The sequence below is a fragment of the Dipodomys spectabilis genome, unplaced genomic scaffold, assembly GCF_019054845.1.
Source record: "Dipodomys spectabilis isolate Male_0828 unplaced genomic scaffold, ASM1905484v1 ptg000436l, whole genome shotgun sequence".
NCBI classification, from domain to species: domain Eukaryota; kingdom Metazoa; phylum Chordata; class Mammalia; order Rodentia; family Heteromyidae; genus Dipodomys; species Dipodomys spectabilis.
The window spans coordinates 11,260,548-11,279,468 of NW_024871113.1; the positions used below are offsets into that span (position 1 = coordinate 11,260,548).

Sequence of the window (18,921 nt, forward strand, 5' to 3'; positions counted from 1 at the left end):
TCACAGCTCATTTGGAGATATATGCCAGTTTTCACATTCATGGTAATAATAGGAAATAATTATTTTGAGCTATAATAAGAAATTTATTCATAAATCTTGCTCAGCAAAATGGGATTCTTTGTGCAGACAGGATTGTCATAATTTGTTTTTATCCATAATAAATTAAATATAAATCACTAGATAGATACATATGTATTTCACCACATACTCTGAAGAAATAACAATTCTAAAATATTCTGATATACACTTTTTATCTTATGAGTATATGAAAAGATCACTTTGCTGCAACTCCAGCTCAGTAATGATCTTTCAAAGCCCAAGAAGATACAGTGTTCTGACATGTGGATTCACTCTCCAGCACAGAATCACAGTCAGTCCCTCCTAGTCCCTACTGTGTACAACTTAACTGTACACTCCGGACCCACACTTCCTCAATGCTTTAACCACTTCTAGGAGGCCTGAGACAGATATCACTAGAAATTAATACTACTTTTCTACTTTTTGGAAACACATGAAGAGATAGAAAGCACCAAACCTGTCTCACGAAACAAAGTGCAGACTTTAGCTCTTGCTTATCAATATCTTTTACTGCCTACTACTTATATGAATTTCAATTAATAAAAAAATTTGTAAATTTTTATTGAATGGATATCTGTGGTTAGGGCTCTTGAACCACATTCAGTTAAAATTGATATTCTCTGTGAAAAGTAAGTCTAATATTTAAGTCATTTACATTTTTCAGGAAATACCAGCATTTTGTAAGAATCTAGGAGAAAGGACTCTGATGACAATTTGGAAAGTATTCTATGTTACATTAATAGGAGTAACAAAATAAATGCCCAATTGACAAATTCAGCTCTTCATTAGGCATGGAAAGAAGTATAAAGCAAGAAATTTGTCTCTAATATTGAGAAATAAAAGTACATCATGTAAGTGTCGCCAAACCACATCATATGAAATCTTATCTCTGTAACTCCACTGTCTTATGATTTCATGTGGGTTTCATTGATATTAGAAAGAACACTTAATCAGATGGTCATTTAGCACTTACCTTATGTGAGTTATAATGAGTGATGTGGTGGGAATGAAAAAGTCATCCACTCTGTCAAATTGCTTTCCAACTGGCTGGGTGTGGATGGTGTGGTGAGGCACATTCCCACTGGCCAGGGTGATTACCTAAACATAACATTCCATGCTTAGTTGAACCTGGGAAGTACATTTCCTTAATGGTAGGAGGTTTAATTGTAAACAAGAATTTCTGACACTTATTTTTACAGAATCTTTATTGTGCCCCTTAAAAATTAGCATATATATAACTAAGACTATTACCATTTGTAATCATTTTGATAGTTTTTCATATGGAAATGTTTATTTCTATGAAGAAAGCAAAAGCTAAAAATATTTATCTTGAGCAACATATGCTTAGAATACAAAATACAGTAACATGGGCTGGGAAGGTGGCTTAGTGATAGTGTTTGCCTTGCATGCATGAGGCCCTGGGTTTGATTCCTCAGCACCACATAAGCAGAAAGTAACCAGAAGTGGTGCTGTGGCTCAAGTGGTAGAACACTAGCCTTGATCTGAAGAGCTTAGGGACAGTACCCAAGCCCAGAGTTCAGGCCCTACAACCGACCAAAAAAAAAAATATATATATATATATAGTCGCATGTCACACAGTCAACAGGATCACAAATACAAAGATATTCCTATAATCTTATAGGACACTATAGGTGACACTGTAGTTGGTGATACCATAAGTAGTAATATTGTTACTAGTTAAATATTGTAAGGACTCTCTGAAAGGTCTAAACAATTCCTAGACGAATCTTTCAGGACATATTACCATTATTGAGGAAAATGAGCATAAATATATTCATAAGCAATATTTGTATGAGAACAATGTGCTCTTTGCTATAACCAGAAAAAATAAAACTAACAATAAGGTGATGTAATTCAGTTATTAGAACAACATTCTTCAAGCAGAACAAAGCTAGTACTACAACCAGAAAATTCCAAAATAAAGGTTATGTAACATAGCTTTGAAAATTGTTGCAACATATGGAAACATATTTTAATGTTTTTCTTCTGTAAATTGAAAATAACCAATTAATGTAAGTTTTAATCAACATAGCTTTTCTCTCATTCCTAGTTCTTAAGCTTCATGATCAATTAGAGGAAAGGTTCTATTTTTGATATCCTATTATACTTAAAAATTCCATTAGTTCTTGTCAGAGTTCCTGGATTCCAGTTTCTTCTTCTTTTCCTATTGGACAGTTAAAGCTGCAGTTCTGTGTGAATCTTACAAAGGATTTCTTTTCTGCCTTTCAATTTTTCCCTTTGAGACACTTGTTTTCATGACCATAAAATTAATGTCTTAAACTACAGATTGTTTCTCTAAATAAAAGAGTAATTCTCTAAATAAAAGAGTAATTTGACAGCAGGAAGTAGCTTCAGAAGAAATGACCTCCACCCATACCCCCCAGCCTGGTACCCCTACTTTTATTAAACAACAAAGCAGGGAATGTAAGCATTATGCCCACATTTTGTCCTCAGCTCCATCCAGACCTGAACTAATCCCATTCCTGGATTCCTCTAATAAACCTTGTAATAATCTTTCTCCTGTGCCTGCCTGCCTCTGCCTGGTCCCCTGGCATGGATGTGACACTCCTTTCAATGCTCAATATCTACACTTTCTTTTTTATTTTCAGATGTTTTTCATAACATATTTACCATTTAGTAAGTATTAAGTCTACATAGTCTATTAGCATAAAACATTTTTAGCATTCTGAGAAGAAAAACTCATTTTCTGTGACTGTTTAATACTTACATAAAGTCTGTTTGTTTGGATGGGGAATTTGTAAAATAGTTAATTAATTTACCTAAATTATTTAAATTAAGTATTTCAACTATTGAACATATTTTAATCTATCCAAATAGATTAACCCAATGGAGAAGGAAATAATTGATTCTGAAGAATGTAGTATGTTGTAAATCTGTACAGTTTTTTAAGAAAAAGTAATTTAAGGTTTTTTAGTTTTTCTAAGGTTTAAGATAACTAAATAACAAATTCTTAATATTATTGAAATAATTTGTAAGAATAGGTATTTTAGACAACATACTTATTAACCTGCTTTATTCATTTTGTAAAGATTATATACAAAACAAAATCTCAAGTAACTATACCCTGAGCTCCTGCTTAGCCTAGCCAAGATCCATGATATTGATCATACTTCCAGCTAGGAAGGGGAAGTATCAGGCAGTATTGAAGTAGGATAGATGAATGGAAAATGAGGAATGGTCTGCTTACAGCAAATATAGGAGATATTTCTTGATATAGTTCCCTTAAGAGTAAGGAAACACAGTTACTTTGGGGGAAATGAAGCAGGATAACAAGGAAATTGAGGCCTGGTGAAGGAAATTCAGAAATATGATATTTAGGAACTTAGAAATGCTATCTTTTGCTTTAGGAAGATATAACAGGATGCATTCCTTTCTGAGGGATGTATTCATCACCCCAAGTATTAACACCATGTGTGATAAGAGCAAAGACAAAGGACTTGGTTTGTATAACTTTACAATCTATATATTCCTCAACTATCCAAGGAGCTGTGTGACTCTTTGGGTGTCTCTGTGTGTGTCTCCGTGTGTGTGTGTGTGTGTGTGTGTGTATCTGGGTCTGGGTCTGTGTCTGCATCTCTCTGTGTGTTTGTCTCCCTGTGTCTCTTTATTTCCTTATGAGAGCATCCACACTCTGCTAGAGTGTGCCCCTGTCCTTCGGTTTGTCTATTTTCTTAATCTGTTTGTGTTTGTCTGTCTGTTTACTTATTCAATAAAGCTCTTCCAAGTTTTCTTACAGTTGTGACTTGTTCAGAAATTATTATACTGTGATCCAAGTCAAGGACTCTCCTATCTTTAAAGGGAAGCCTCACTAAACCTCAACTCTGTCTTACGACAATATGACAATAAATGACTTCCTATCTGGACAGACAATAACATTTGATTTGGTAACTAGGATGTGGCAAAAGTCACATTATGTGAATTTTACATGTGCCTGGATCTCAACTAGCCTTCTAACATTACTCTCTTTTTACTTGACACTGTTCTGCTCTGATGATGCCTAACTAAAGGACCAGAGTGACCTACAAGGGGCACATGGCACTTGGAAGGTCACTAGTCCTTCTGACACAGAAAAGTAAAATATGCATTTTGATATGATAACTCTTTGGCACAATTTCTCAATATTAGAAGTGATAGGTTTAAGAGGAAATAAGGAATCAGAAGAAATTTTTAGCTCTGGAAATATGTTTCATACAGTTTTGCAAATCTCTTTTTGATTAGAGTTTTGACTCAGATATATCCTTTCTTACCATGCCCTAAATCATTAACCTTTGGTCAAATTTTTAAGCAAAATATGTGAGTGAGTCCACGTTGGACCTAGAGGTGATTGGAGCCACTGTGCTTGAGCATATGCATTTATTAAAATTTGGCCTCCAGTCTCCTATTTATACCTTGTGCTCTTTGTTCTCTACCAATTCCTGCTACAGTCATTTTATAATTGCCTTGTACTCCAAGAACAACAGGATTCACCAATAGGCATCTTCTGACAAAAGCCAAAGTCCCCCTCAGACAGACAATGCCATTTTTCTCTTGAAGAGAATAGCCAAAGCCACAGAAAATCTTCCCCACCTCCAGAGACAAAGACAGAGATAATAATCAATCAGACCAAATCTATGATCTGGTACTGTTTTAACAATACGTATTTTTCTCACTGCTTCAATTCTCTCAATTTAAACTTAGGCCCATGTACAATGGGAAATTGCTAAAGTCTTAATAAAGTGCTGTCTTCTTGTGGGTGCCATGTAATAAATCTCTTTTCTCTGGCCTTCAAGGAGTCACTTTATTTGGAAATGGAAACCAGAAGCCTGAGTTAACAAAGCACTCCTAGACTTTTGGCCTAGTGTCTACAAACCAAATTTCACACCTCAATCAAACCAATAGGTCTTTGAAAATAGAATTAACTTAGAAGGATATGCCATCTTTTAAGGTGGTTTAAGATAACCACATTTTGCTGTGGCTTATTTACAAAATAAATAACTGAAATTGTATGCTTTATGTTAGACACAAATTAAGCAACTATTTAGATAACCAATTAAAATATTTTAAATAGCTCTGTTATTTGTGATTTAATTCTGCAACACATAATATATCAGTGACAGTGATTAGAAATGGAAACATTGGCCACAACATATTTTGCTTAAAAAATGACCAAAGGTTAATGATTTAGGGCATGGTAAGAAAGGACATATCTGAGTCAAAACTGTAATCAAAAAGTGATTTGCAAAACTGTATGAAACATATTTCCAGAACTAAAAATTTCTTCTGATTCCTTATTTCCTCTTAAACCTATCACTCCTAATATTGAGAAATTGTGCCGAAGAGTCATCATATCAAAATGCATATTTTTCTTTTCTGTGTCTGGTGTCCTCAGAAAAACAATTTTAAAGAAGAAGCAAACTCACAAGAATACCAGAATATTCCCCAATTAAAAGTGAACCTTTGCACATATAATAAAACTGGTTATGTCTGTAGTGAAATGGAGTTTCTTGTGATCTAATTCTCCTGGCCTCTCTCACATAGTCTCACCAAACATTGCCTACTGACAGATAACTTTGCTTTCAATGTGCCTTCTAAAAGTTCACCAGTCAGAAATGTGGTCTTGGTGCACAGTCCTGAGTAGTAGAAACTAGGGTATTTGCAGAGCCCTCAGGAGAAGATAAAATCATTAATGAATTAAGAAAGAGATTCATCCCTTATTGAAGGAATAATGTCACAACAGGAGGACCTCTCTGGGATATTTGCAGAGCCCTCATGAATAGACAAACTCATTCATGAAGTAAGGGATCAATTCCCTATTGAGGGCTGGTGTTGTAGCAAAGAGAAACCTTGCAGGTACATATACATGCACAGTCTCTACAAGCACAACATTCTCCAGGTTATGTTGCAGCAAAGGCACCCTCTGTAGAAGCTGCTGGATGTGATTGCACTTCAAAGATTCCATAACCAGAAATCGAAAGAAACTTCTATGCTTTATAATATAAATTATGTTATAATGAGGATAAACTGACCCAGTAATAAAATAAAGTACTTTATATTTAACGACTTTTCTTCTCTAATGCTTACTTTTAATGCTAAATTTTTAACATTAATTTTTTTGCATATAAATATAACTGTTAATGAACATGACCAACAGCTTTCCCCAATCCAAACAACACTTGATAGACATTTCTTTCCCTTCTGTGTAGACCTAGTGAGTGAAAACTATAGTTCTCAGATGGAGATTATCATTGTTAAGTGGAACTAGTGGAACATTTACAAATTCTAATGTCATCATTCTCTCAAATACACATAGAAGGAAAGTGCTTACCTGTAATTTGGGTGAAGTCTTTTCCATAGTGCCCCAGCTTAGCACCCACACCTGGTCATGTGATTTGTCATAGTGTAGTTTCACAGGGACTGGATCTGTGCTCACAGCCTGTAATAAGAGAGGAGTAGGAAAAGGAAAGCCTTCAGACTAAAGCACTTTTTTAAAATTAGACTGAAAATAATGGAAGATTCTAAAAATTTTGATATCACATTACAAAATTATTTTGCCTATTATCTAATTTTCTATGTCCCTATTTGATTAATTTACAACTATCACACTTGGCCCTAGCACATATTTTTCATTTTCATCTTATAGAATTTTATTGTATTTTTCAGCCCAATGTGAAATGGACATGAAGGAGAGCCAATCAGAATTTCAAGATATAAAGATTAATGTGCTCATTTTAGTCAGCGTTGAAGAAAGTGAGCCCTATGTTTATGTTATTAAATTTTGGCATTCTCATGATTTTGGTATTTGACCATACATAATGTTAAACCACTCAAAATCTGAAATGTGGCTATAACCCCAATAACTAATCGCCTGGTATAATTTCCTTAATGAGAAATATAAAGTAACAGAACAAAAAAGAGATGCTTTTTTTAAAAGTATCACACTTAGTATGGTAAAAATAATTTTGCTGCTAATATTTACTTACAAAATGGCCTCCAGAAAACAAATTGCCTTTAGGAAGTTATTTTACTCACTTTAACTTCATACTATTTATATTACAAGTTAACATCTGTTAATAGTAATTTCCTGTACTACTTGTATTTTACAATTTTATAGTATATAATAAATTATATTCAATAAAACAAACTATTCAATAATAAAAGCATTTCTTGCAAAAGTTCTGCTAAATGTAATTAGAGAATTTTCTAGATCTGGTTCATAATGGAACACCATTAGGTTGATATGTAACAGGTAAATTATACTTATGGTTGGACACAAGAAAATTTATATTTTAATTTAAATGGAAATTTAGGTTTATTAGTCCTTCTCTTATAAACAAATATCATACATTTAAATTCCTCAATAGTCAAGGATTACAGAAACAATTCATGAATTTTCAAAAATACTGTTGAAGCATGTTTGTATGGATGTCATTATCCTTTCCCAATAGTAAATGGATTCATAATATTGTTTGTAGATAATATTACTAGACACAAAATAACTTTGTTGCTGAACACCAGTTTAGTTAATGACTAGTTTTACTTCTCTTTGAAAGATATTGAGTTTTAAGGCATATTTTAATTTCATTCTTGTGAAATATTAGTGTGAACCATGATTTCTCTAAATGATATTGTACTCAATCATCCAAGATGGAAATAGAGGAATCTCTCTTTCACTCCCCTCCAGAATTGAGTGCTGCATTGGATAAAAGATTTAAAATTTCCAAAGATATTCTGAGACATTAAAAATGTAACTAGAATAGCCAACCATTTGAGGGTATAGGAGGAAGAGAATAAAAAGCAACGGATTTTTTGATCCTAGGTTATTAAGGTAATTAAGTAGCTTTATTGCACAATGAATAGTCTGGTATTTTTAATTGTATTTGAATGAATGCCAGGTATTTCATTTAAATTTCTTCATGTATTAATCAATAATTCCAATGCATATTTTGCAAAAGAGCTATCACATTAATGACAAAGCAATAAGATTCCTTTGATTTTTCATTTCTCCTTTATATGGCAAACTTGATCTATGATGTGGTCATAATAAGTTTGCAGTTTAAATTAGAGTAATCCTTAAGCTTTAAGGGGTTAGAGAAGCATAATATAAACAAACCAAATAATAAGAAAACCTCCTTGTTATTAAATTATAGTTATAAGGTAACAAATCAACAAAGAGGTCTGTATGTAAAAGGTAATAATCAAGAAACTATTTCAATGTAAATTTCCACTTTGCCAGCTCTCAATGATATTTTCACATCCACTATCTTCCTGGGCAGATCTTTAATCTGGAGGAAGATACCTGAATGAGCAGGTAGGAAATTCTATTATTTTTAACAAATACCAAAAAGGCCAGACTCAGAAGCTGAAATAAGGAACTGAACTGTAGAAGCAGTTAAGCCCTCTCACTAAACTTTCTTTTTAAATTGTAAGAACTAGATCTGAAAGGTATTATGGTAATCTGCCTTCTCCTTTCAAAGGATAAAGGGCTGCCAACTGTTCCTGAATGGATAGACTTAGAAAGATAAACAACAAAACCAACAACAACAAATAAAACATATCTGTGAAAAAGGAGCCCCAAGGTTCAACTATTGTCCGGTATTTTGGTGAACTCAGAAGCATCTACATATTTTAGAATAACAGTATTGAACTTATTCACCAAGAAACCAGGGCTGAGGTAAAGGGTTTGTACAAGACCACAATGTATTCTCCTGCTCAGGAAGTACAAAGGCTATCGATGTCACTATTTTGTTTCTTCATGGGGAGCAGGGAATGTTTCTCTCGTTTTCTATTTTTGTCTAGTTTAACTTTTTATACTAAAATAAATCTTATACTTTGTGTGAGACTCTTTGTTGTGAAACATCCTGAGATGTTTTTCATGAATGAATCCCAAGGAAGCTGAAGGAAGACCTCATTTTCTCGTGGTTATAGTCATGTGGATATGACCAGATAGAGAAACTGGCATTCAGCCTCGTCATCAATGAGGAGGACTGCTAAAACTTCATGCTCCATCTTCTTTTCCAACTTAGAACCATCCCTTCACTTGAAAGTCCCTTCTTTCTGGTTAAGTGACAGCTCAGTTCTTGATAATTTATGAGTATCATAACCCTTCTACGTGCCTCACATATAAGAAGCGGTCTTGGGAATTTTCTTTTTTTTTTTTTTAAACATAAGAACTTCAGAAACATTTATTCAGCACAAACTATTTTTAAACACCCAAGGATGTTTTTGATTTCTTAATACATTAAAATAGTCAAAGGAAGGTCTTGGGAATTTTCTATGGGGGAAGCTAAGAAGATGCCCATGGACTTCTGAGGTCTGCAGTTTCATCTCTGGGAGCAAAGAAGCAGTTCACTCTGTAAGCATTATGCCCACCTTTGGTCCTCAGCTCCACCCAGACCTGCTGGCCCCTCCCTTTCTCCACCCAAACCCACCTGAACTTCCGTCTACTTCACTTCCTATCCCTCAGACCCCGATGCTACCTATAGCAGAGGCTGTCCTGCTCTCTCCAGGGCAAATATGGCTCCTCTAATAAACCTCATAATAATCTTTCTCCGCCCTGCTTGCCTCTGTGTGGTCCCCTGGGATGGATGTGAAGGATCCTTTGATGGGATCCTTTCATTGGTGGCTGTATGGGGATAAGTTCCCTGATGGATTTGCTCCCCTGCTTCACTTTGAATGGGGGTTCGACCAGCTTCCCCAAGACCTAGCCTGAGATCCTAACTCCTATCACCAGAGTACCAACAAGGTAACTTTCGCCTGACTGAGCACTCTACCTTCCTCTAGGTAAGTAATCACTGTTCAGGCTCCGTGCTTTTCATGGGGTAGGGGGGCTCAGGCCCTCCCCCTACCAAGAACCTAGCTAATGGCCTCCATGCCAACAAGGGATGCCATGGAGAAATATGGCATTTCCCATTAGTTGTTTCCCACTTTTTCAACCAAATTCACTGCCTGGGACACCCGCAGTCAGATTTTGGTTCCACCATCACTTACCATGGAAAAGGACAGAACTAAATTTTCTTACAATCAAATTTGGCCCCAAACTTAAAACTCTACTTATGTGAATGCTCGGGAGGTAGAACTCTGTCTCTCTCTGTCTCTCTGTCTGTCTCTGTCTCTGTCTCTCTCTTAACCTCTCCTTTCCAACTGAAGGTAAAAGTATGGATGAGTTTAAGTTTAAACTCCTCCTCTGTGGCCTGCCCTGCTAGGTACATCCCCTTTTGTGAACTTCCCTGTGAGGTACACCCTCTTTTGTGGCCTTCCCAGTGGATGCCCTTCCTTTGTGGAATCCCCTGTGGGACCCCCTCCTCTGCCTTTGTAGTGGGGGGTGGAAATTGAAGCTCCAGTTGTGCCAGAAGTAATGCACCCTTACTGTCAATCTTTAGCTCTCTCTAGCATTGACCATGTGGAAGATGTACCATCTTGGCATTCTGGGAGCTCAGCTGCTATTTCATGCCAACTTGATTTTCGTGCCAACTCAACTTGATTCTGTGACCCTTCCCCTCTCTGACCTGATGAGCAGTGCACTTATATCATGTCACATGTCTATTCTTGTCTCCTGTTTACTAAAAGTTTCTTGTTATTGGCAAAGTTTTGTGTTTTAAACTGACCATGTGGTTCTATCATAATTAGGCAAAGTAATTCCAAAAAGCCTTAAACAGCTGATTTTAAAGTATAAGTGCACTCTATAATCTGTGCACAAATGTATCCGTTTGTTTGTCTACTTGTCTATATGTAAATGATATGGTTTCAAAGTTACCAAGTACTCTGCTTACTAAAATCTTTGTCAATTGATTTAAAACTTTGTGACCTGATTAAGCCAAAGAAAAAAACAGGCAGTTTTAAAAGACCTTATTGGGAAAGGAGTTAGAAAAGATATAAATTGGCTGTGATTTATGTCATTCCTATATCCATCTATGCTAAGAGTTAAATATTGTACCTCTGACCATGCATAGTAAACTAAGGCTAAGATTTTAATTCTTTATTTTTTCCCCTGTGCACCGATCAGCTCCCTTTAAGATCAAGGGACCAGAATGACTATGTCCAGGTACAGCTGCCTAAACCAGTGGCACCAGCATGCAAAAGCCAGTATGAACCAAGTCTTTAACCAGTATATGTAGAAAATTTTGCAGGTAACCAATGGGAGGTGAGGGTGTAGTCCAGTGTTTCAGTGAAGCATTTAAATACACATTAAAGTAACTTTTAAAAAGGGATTTAAAAATGGTGTCCTCTTTGTGAAAATTTGGGAAGTTTTGGGGAGTGGCTGGGCTCCCAGACAAAAATGTTTCAGAGATAAAATTTTCCTAAAGTTTTATTTCACAGTAAAAAATATAAATTAGGATTAACAGAGACATAAGATAGTGTCCCTATTGAGATGGGCCTAAATCAGCTTCTTCAGCCAGCCAGAAAAATGTTTTTATAAATCAAAGTGTTAAACAGGCTAACCAGCTTTAGCCCAAGAGATAAGCCACTTTAAACAGGCTGCCTAGAGGCAATGGGCAGTACCTAGAGTGCCAATCAGTCCCAGTTTAAAAAATATCTACTGGGTTTTATTAAAAGAAAAAGCTTTGGCAAATAATTATTAGTCGATTGTTAACAAGTTATAGGTCACCTATATCTCATTGATTCCCTTGTTGCTTTAATTGGAAATAAAGGCTTTTGTAACAAACACTCCTTTTTCTATAGTTCAAAGCCACCCCGGGCACAAAAGAATCCCTCTAAACCTCCAGCTCCCAGCTCAGCACAGAGCCAGACTGGAGGCATGGCTCAAGACTCTCACCTCTAAGTATCCAGATGAAGGTTTAAAATGGCATTGTGTCTCTAAGTGGTAGAGCACTAGCCTTGAGCAGAAGTGCTCAGGGACAGTGCCCAGGTCTTGAGCCTAAATCGTAAATGCCAACTGGGACAAGCTATCCCAGCAGTAGATGCTGAGAAACCCACCACAAAAAAGTCAGTCCTCTCCATGGAAAACCATGACCATGGGGAGGAATAAGAGAGATGACATCCTAAATGGAGTCACTTTACACACTCACCCTTTCAAAATTAATCAGAGCCAGATGATCAAGAGAAATAGTTGCTTGCCCACCTAATATCCATACCTGTCTACCTTCTAACTGGACAGAAAGTTAAGTTTTGCCTTTATTACCTGCTATTTGTATCTATAGTAGCTTCTGACTGGTACTCCAACCAGTCCACTACACTCTCTCCTACCTAGTTATCCTAAAGAACCTAGACACCCCCTTCCTGCCTTCCTTGCCCTGAGTCCAGTTATCCCTCCTTCCAAGTAATGGGCTGTAATTGTGACTATAGTGCAAATGGAATTTTTCTGTCCCATGGCCAATGTGTGTTCTCTTATGTCATTCATGTTAGCTGACCTTGTCACTTTGTCAGCTTTTTGCCTGATCTTTCCAAAAGCTTCCTTCAACAAAATAACGTCCCCCACCCAGGATACCACCTGGGAACAAGTCAAGTCCATCCTGTTCCTACAGGCAACTCGAGACATCACTTAAACTGCCCTGCCTTGCCCAGAGCAGACCGAACCCTAAAGATCCCCACTCCAGGAATTCCTTGATGCCTCCAGGAAAGCAGGAAGTAGTCAAAAGGGCCCAGGACATCCATTGGCTCTGGTACCTTTAAATATCTCTGTTACCTCCTCCTTAGGTTACTGTAAGCCTAAAGCAGGAAAAGTCTTACTCTACCTTCTCCAGGATGCTGGGATTCAGGTATCATGCTGTATCTCCAATCCATGACAGAAAAGGCAATTTCACATCTTTGATAGCTTCTTCTGGAACTCAATCCCTCCATGGCATATTCCTCAGTTGGGGTACTAATGACAATATTTTGCCTTTTATTAATGTCTCGAATTTTAGAATACTTGTCATGGAAAATGAGGACCTTTATCAACCACTGTCAAGCAGATGCTTCTTGAACAGTACCCAGTAGAACAACGAAACAGGGACCCTTGACTACTTTGCCCCTTAACAGCAGAATGTAGCTTTAGAAGAAACGACCTCTGCCCATACCCCTCTCCCTGGCCTGGTACCCATTATTTTTTATTAAACAACAGAGCAGGGAATGTAAGCATTTTGCCCACCTTTGGTCCTCAGCTCCACCCAGACCTACTGAACACTCCATCTCTCCAACCAGATCCACCTGAACTTCAATCTACTTCACTTCCTATCCCTCAGACCCTGTTGCTACTTATACCAGAGGCTGCCATGCTTTCTCTCTCCGGGGTAAATATGGCTTCTTTAATAAACCTTGTAATAATCTTTTTCCTGCCTACCGGCTTTGCATGATCCCCTGGGATGGATGTGCAGTATCCTTTGATGGATCCTTTCACACTCCTGGAGCTCTGCAGCTGACCTCGGATCTTTACTCATTTGGTTAAACAATGGTTAAATGCATAAACACATTGTCTAAAGTATGGTGTACGTGGGAAAGATTTACAATGGTGTTAATTCTTTGAATAAAATGACTACCAGGAAGCTTAAACAAGTGTCGATGCGATGGGACATGTTGGGGGAGGGGGGAATGTAAATGAATAGAAAGAGGAAGATGGTGACTACGGTCATAAAATTCATCATATACATGTGAAAATGGAACCAGGTAACTTGAAAGGATTAGTATAGTTGATAGAGATGAGGAAAAAGATGGAAGGATGACATTTATCAAGATGCATTGTACTCATACATTGATATACGGAATTGAAGTCCCTTTGTTTGATTAATAAGCCAATGTATATAAAAATATACAATGCAACACCAGGTACCAAGGTAGGAGACTTATTAGTAAGACTTAAAGTAAGAAAAGCTTTGTAAGTGGGAAGACAAAATTGTATTTTAAAACTAACTTTTGGAAGAAGTCAGAAGGCAGTTTATGATTAACAGTGTTGAAATAAAATATATACAATTGAAGCAAGAAATATAAAAATTTAAAAAAAAATAGCAGCATGGACATATGGCCATATAAACTGATGTTACGCGAAATGAACCCTAAGATAGGAACACAAGAAACTTTATCTTTTTTGGTATTCATTTTAATGTATTTATATTGTCCTATGTGTTTTTTTTTTTTGTTTCTTTTGTATGTTCTTCCCCCATGGTATAACCCCTGTTTTCACTGTATTTGATTCCAGTGCCCTGCATCTTGTATATACATTTTTCTAAGGGGAAGGGGAAGGGAAGGGAAATTACAAAATGTTGAAATAAGGCTTCAGGTTGACCCATTGTAACAATGAGATGTAGAAGACGCTATGTTGAAATGAACTTTACAAGTTTGGGGGAGGGGGAAGGGGAAGAAGAAGTTGGGGAGGTGGGGAGGGAAGGGATGATAGGGCCAAAACAAAGGAGGGCTAACAATTCTCAATAGGAAGTGTACTCATTACCTTACTCATGTAACTGTACCCCCTTTGTACAGTATCTTTACAATAAAAATATATATTAAAATCATTAGCAACATCTAATAGTCTATTATCTAAATATTTTGAACATTATTATTTCAGCTTTTAAAAGTTTAGTAGTGAATTCAGTTATTTAAATATTCCATTATTAAAATTCATTAGGAGAGTTGCAGATCAAAGTGAAGTAGTAAAACATACTTGGAAAAAATTTTGAGGACACTTCTGGGAACATGGCCGGAGGAGAAGCTGGGGGCTAAAGAAGCTCTTGCATAGAAAGCAGTTTTAGAGTTCCAGTGAACAGTCCTAAGCCAGAGAATTACACCAAGTGTGCCATCACAGGACAGAGAATTAGGCCAGAGAGGGAAAATCCAGGCAAGGAGACAGATCTGAGCACTAGCCAGCAGCTGCTGCTGTGGCGGCAGCGGTGGTGGCTGCGGCTACCGTCACCATACCTGTAAAACAGAGAGTTGGGGACGAAGGAGCCAGATGCAGCGGGCAAGTGGATTCTACTCAACACCAACAAGAACCGACAAGGAGCAGACATCTTCATCCTGCAGTTCACAGACCAGAGATGTCCCAGGAACCAAGACTCAGCGTGAGTAGAAGCCTAACATTATCATTCCTTCTCAGGGAGCTGAGGAGGGAAGGCCACCCCTCTCCCCCACCCAGTACCGGAGATCTCCATCTTGGATACTGATAAAGCTCCTCAGGGTTGCTAGCTCCAACTCAGGCCCTGGAAGAAAACTAGAGTCATTTAGCAGGTCACAAGAACCTAACCTGACCTGCCAGACTCAGCTCCATCCAGGGAAAAGTCACACAGCTCTGGCGCCAGCCCCTGGAGTGGCTTTCTTCACTGTGTAATCAGAGCCAGAGGCTGCCCCTCCCTTTAACAGCCTTGACAATCAATTGAAATTCAGTAAACATAAACCCTGAGAGTGGCTCCAGGCTGGGCTCTGTGAGTTTATCACAAACTAGCCCCTGGGAAAAGCTACTGTTTGCTGAAAGGCCTCAACTCTACCCAGAACATAGCCTCATCACAGCATCTCCAAATTTGAGGAAACAGCCATCTCCCTCTTTTGTGATACTCAAAGCAGATCTCCCTCCCATTGAACTAGCCTGGGAGGAGGATCACAAAATCCTGGGTAAAGCAGAGCATTTTTCTGCCTGTTCAAACAAACTGACTTAAGAAACCAACCAAGCCACAGTAAAATCAAACACCACAAGCAGACCAGAGACTCCAACAAGAGGCTGGTTACGGACACAAGGGAGATACAGGATTTTTCCCACCTCTCCCAAAAAATCAAAGAACTGTTTTTCTTTTTTTTTTTTGTACATTTTATAAAAAAAAATTTTCTAAAACTTTTTTTAATTTTTACCTTTTTTGTAAAAAATTGTTCTCTAGTAACTTTTTTTCCTCTTATAGTTTTTATCTTAGGGGTATATGTGTGTGTGCATTTTTTTTTGTTTTTGTTTTTTTCTTTAAAAATTTTTTTTGTTTTTTGTTTAGCTCTACTGAACTTCTGAACTTTTGTTCTTTCTCTCTTATCCTTTTCACCTTTTCTTCTCTTTTGTTCTTCTTTATGTGACTTATCCAACCTATTTCCTGCTTTGAGAATAGGACTTAGTTAACTCTCTCTGTGGCTTCCCACATCACTCTATTCCTATTTTTTACACACATCTCTCTCTAAACCTAAAAAAAATTCTGGTTTACCAAATTCTTCTTGGCGGTTCGTAGCCCATTAATATATAGTTATTTGATGTTGAATAGATGTATCTGTTGAACTAGATTGTATCTGCAGACTATTGACTGTGCAAATAGAGACTGGTTGATGCTTGCCTTAAGATAGTGATCGAGCACAAAACTGGTGTTATTTTCATCCCAAAAGGGCAGAGTAAGCCAGAAAAACACAAGAAAAATGGCAAGTCCGGGTATCTCAACTCCCACTCATGATAATCAAGGGACAGAACAGATAATGAATAATCCAGTGCAGAATTCCCAAATAGCTCTACAAACACTGCTGGCAAAAATGACAAGTGAAAAGATTGAAAACATACAAAGGACTCTATATGAGCGTGATAGGGAGAGAGAGGAGGCAATCCAAAGGTTTATACAGGAATATCATGAGCGTGAGGAAGCTACTCAAAAACTGATACAGGATTTGTGTGAGCTGCTTGAGAATACTCAAAGAGGAAGGCAGGAATGGTGTGAGCAGGCTGAGAAGACTCAAAGAGAACTACAGGAATGGCATGAACATGAGGAAGCTAAGCAAAGAGTGATACAGGAATTGAGAGAGCAGGATGAGAATACACAAAGATCACTAAAGGCATTCATGGAATCCATTAACAAAGAGCTGAAGGAAGTCAGGGAGACCACAAAGGGAATGCTGAATGGAACCCAACAGAAGGAATGGGAGTCCAAGGAAACCATAACCAATCAAATAAGTGATTTGAGAATAAACACTGAACAACAAATTAAGGAAGTAAAGAAGTTCATACAAGATCTAAAACAAAGCTTCAACAAAGAATTTGAAGCCATCAAAGCTGACCAATTAGAAGGAAAAGAAATAAAAAACAAAGTAGAAAGTCTTGACAGCAGGTTAGACCACGCAGAAGATCAAATCTCGGGGATTGAAGACAGCCTAGATATTACAGAGAAAGAATATACAACCATCCAAGACAAGTCCAAGAAATATGATAGATCTATCCAACACTTGGAAGACACCATCAGAAGGCCTAATCTGAGGATAATGGGTGTAGAGGAGCACCTAGAAACAGAAGTTAATGATCTAGGAAATTTGCTTAACAGGATCCTAGCAGAGAACTTCCCAAACATGCAAAAAGATAGGCCTATTCAGATACAAGAAGCTTTTAGAACTCCAAATAGACCAGACCAGAATAGGACATACTAATTAAGGGATCTCTCCTTCAGGAGGAGATTAAAATTCTAAATAACTATTCGCCAAACAAGGGAGAACCCAAATCTATCCAAGAAACACTACTTTCTCTCAAATTCCACATAGATATAAAGACATTAATTGTTGGGGACTTTAACACACAACTCTCTCCACTAGATAGATCAACATGGCAAAAACTCAACAGAGAAACAGCAGATCTAAACAACTGCATAGATCAACTAGCTTTAATAGACATCTACCAAATATTTCACACAGCAGCATGAGAATACTCATTTCTCTAGCAGCACATGGAGCATTTTCTAAAATAGACCACCTTTTAGGCCACAAAACAAACTTGTCCAAATTCAGAAACATTGAAGTTATACCTTGCATTCTCTCTGACCACAAAGAAATAAAATTAGAACTCAACACGAAAGGCCACCAAAGAAAGTCTGGTAACACATGGAGGCTGAACAACACACTGCTGAATCACGAGTGGGTCATGGAAGAGATTAGAAAGGAAATTCAAATGTTCATGCTCTTCAACAAAATTGAACACACAAATTACCAGCTCCTCTGGGACACAGCAAAGGCAGTACTCAGAGGCAAGTTTATACCTCTGAGTTCCTATATCAACAAATTGGAGAGATCTGAATCCAACAATTTAATGAGACATGTGAACCTCCTTGAAAAAGAGCAGCAAGATAAACCCCAATCCAGTAGACAGAAAGAAATAATCAAAATTAAATCAGAATTAAATGAATTAGAATCCAAAAAGAACTACAGAAAGAATCAACAAAACAAAGAGTTGGTTCTTCGAAAAACTTAACAAAATTGACAGACCCTTAGCAAATCTTATCAGAAAAAGAAGAGAACACACACAAATAAATAAACTCAGAGATGAGTATGGAAACATCACCACAGAAACAATCAAGATTCAGATCATTATAAGGGAATACTTCTCAAAACTTTATGCTAATCAGTTTGAGAACTTGGTAGAAATGGACCTTTTCCTAGCAAATTTTGACATGCCAAAACTAAACCAAGATGAGTTAAACCATCTTAACAGGCCCATATCAAGCATTGAAATAGAAACAGCAAAAAGAGACCTCCCATCTAAGAAAAGTCCAGGACCAGATGGTTTTACAACGGAATTCTACAAGGCCTTCAAAGCAGAGCTCACACCAATACTCCTCCAACTCTTCAATGAAATTGAAAGAGAAAGCTCACTACCTAACTCATTCTATGAAGCCATCATAACCCTCATCCTAAAACCAGGCAGGGACTCATCAAAGAAAGAGAACTATAGACCCATTTCTTTGATGAACATTGATGCAAAACTTCTCAACAAAATTTTGGCCAATCGAATTCAACAATTCATCCAAAAACTCATACACCATGATCAAACAGGATTCATTTCAGGGATGCAAAGCTGGTTCCATATACGCAAATCAATTAATATTATTCATCACATCAACAGGAGCAAGCATAATAACCATAGGGTTATCTCAATAGATGCAGAAAAAGGATTCG

The 18,921-nt window shown here is 37.1% G+C and overlaps 1 protein-coding gene across 3 annotated transcripts in view; it reads right to left on the reverse strand.

Moving 5' to 3' along the window:
- Fstl5 (follistatin like 5) overlaps positions 1-18,921 on the reverse strand; it is a 718,855-nt gene that overhangs the window by 56,734 nt on the left and 643,200 nt on the right. For all 3 annotated transcript variants that reach the window (XM_042668417.1, XM_042668419.1, XM_042668418.1), the window contains 2 exons: positions 6,425-6,532; positions 1,052-1,176 (listed from right to left, as the gene is read on the reverse strand). In XM_042668417.1, the coding sequence (XP_042524351.1) occupies positions 1,052-1,176; positions 6,425-6,532 (233 nt within the window). The remainder of the gene's footprint in view (positions 1-1,051; positions 1,177-6,424; positions 6,533-18,921) is intronic.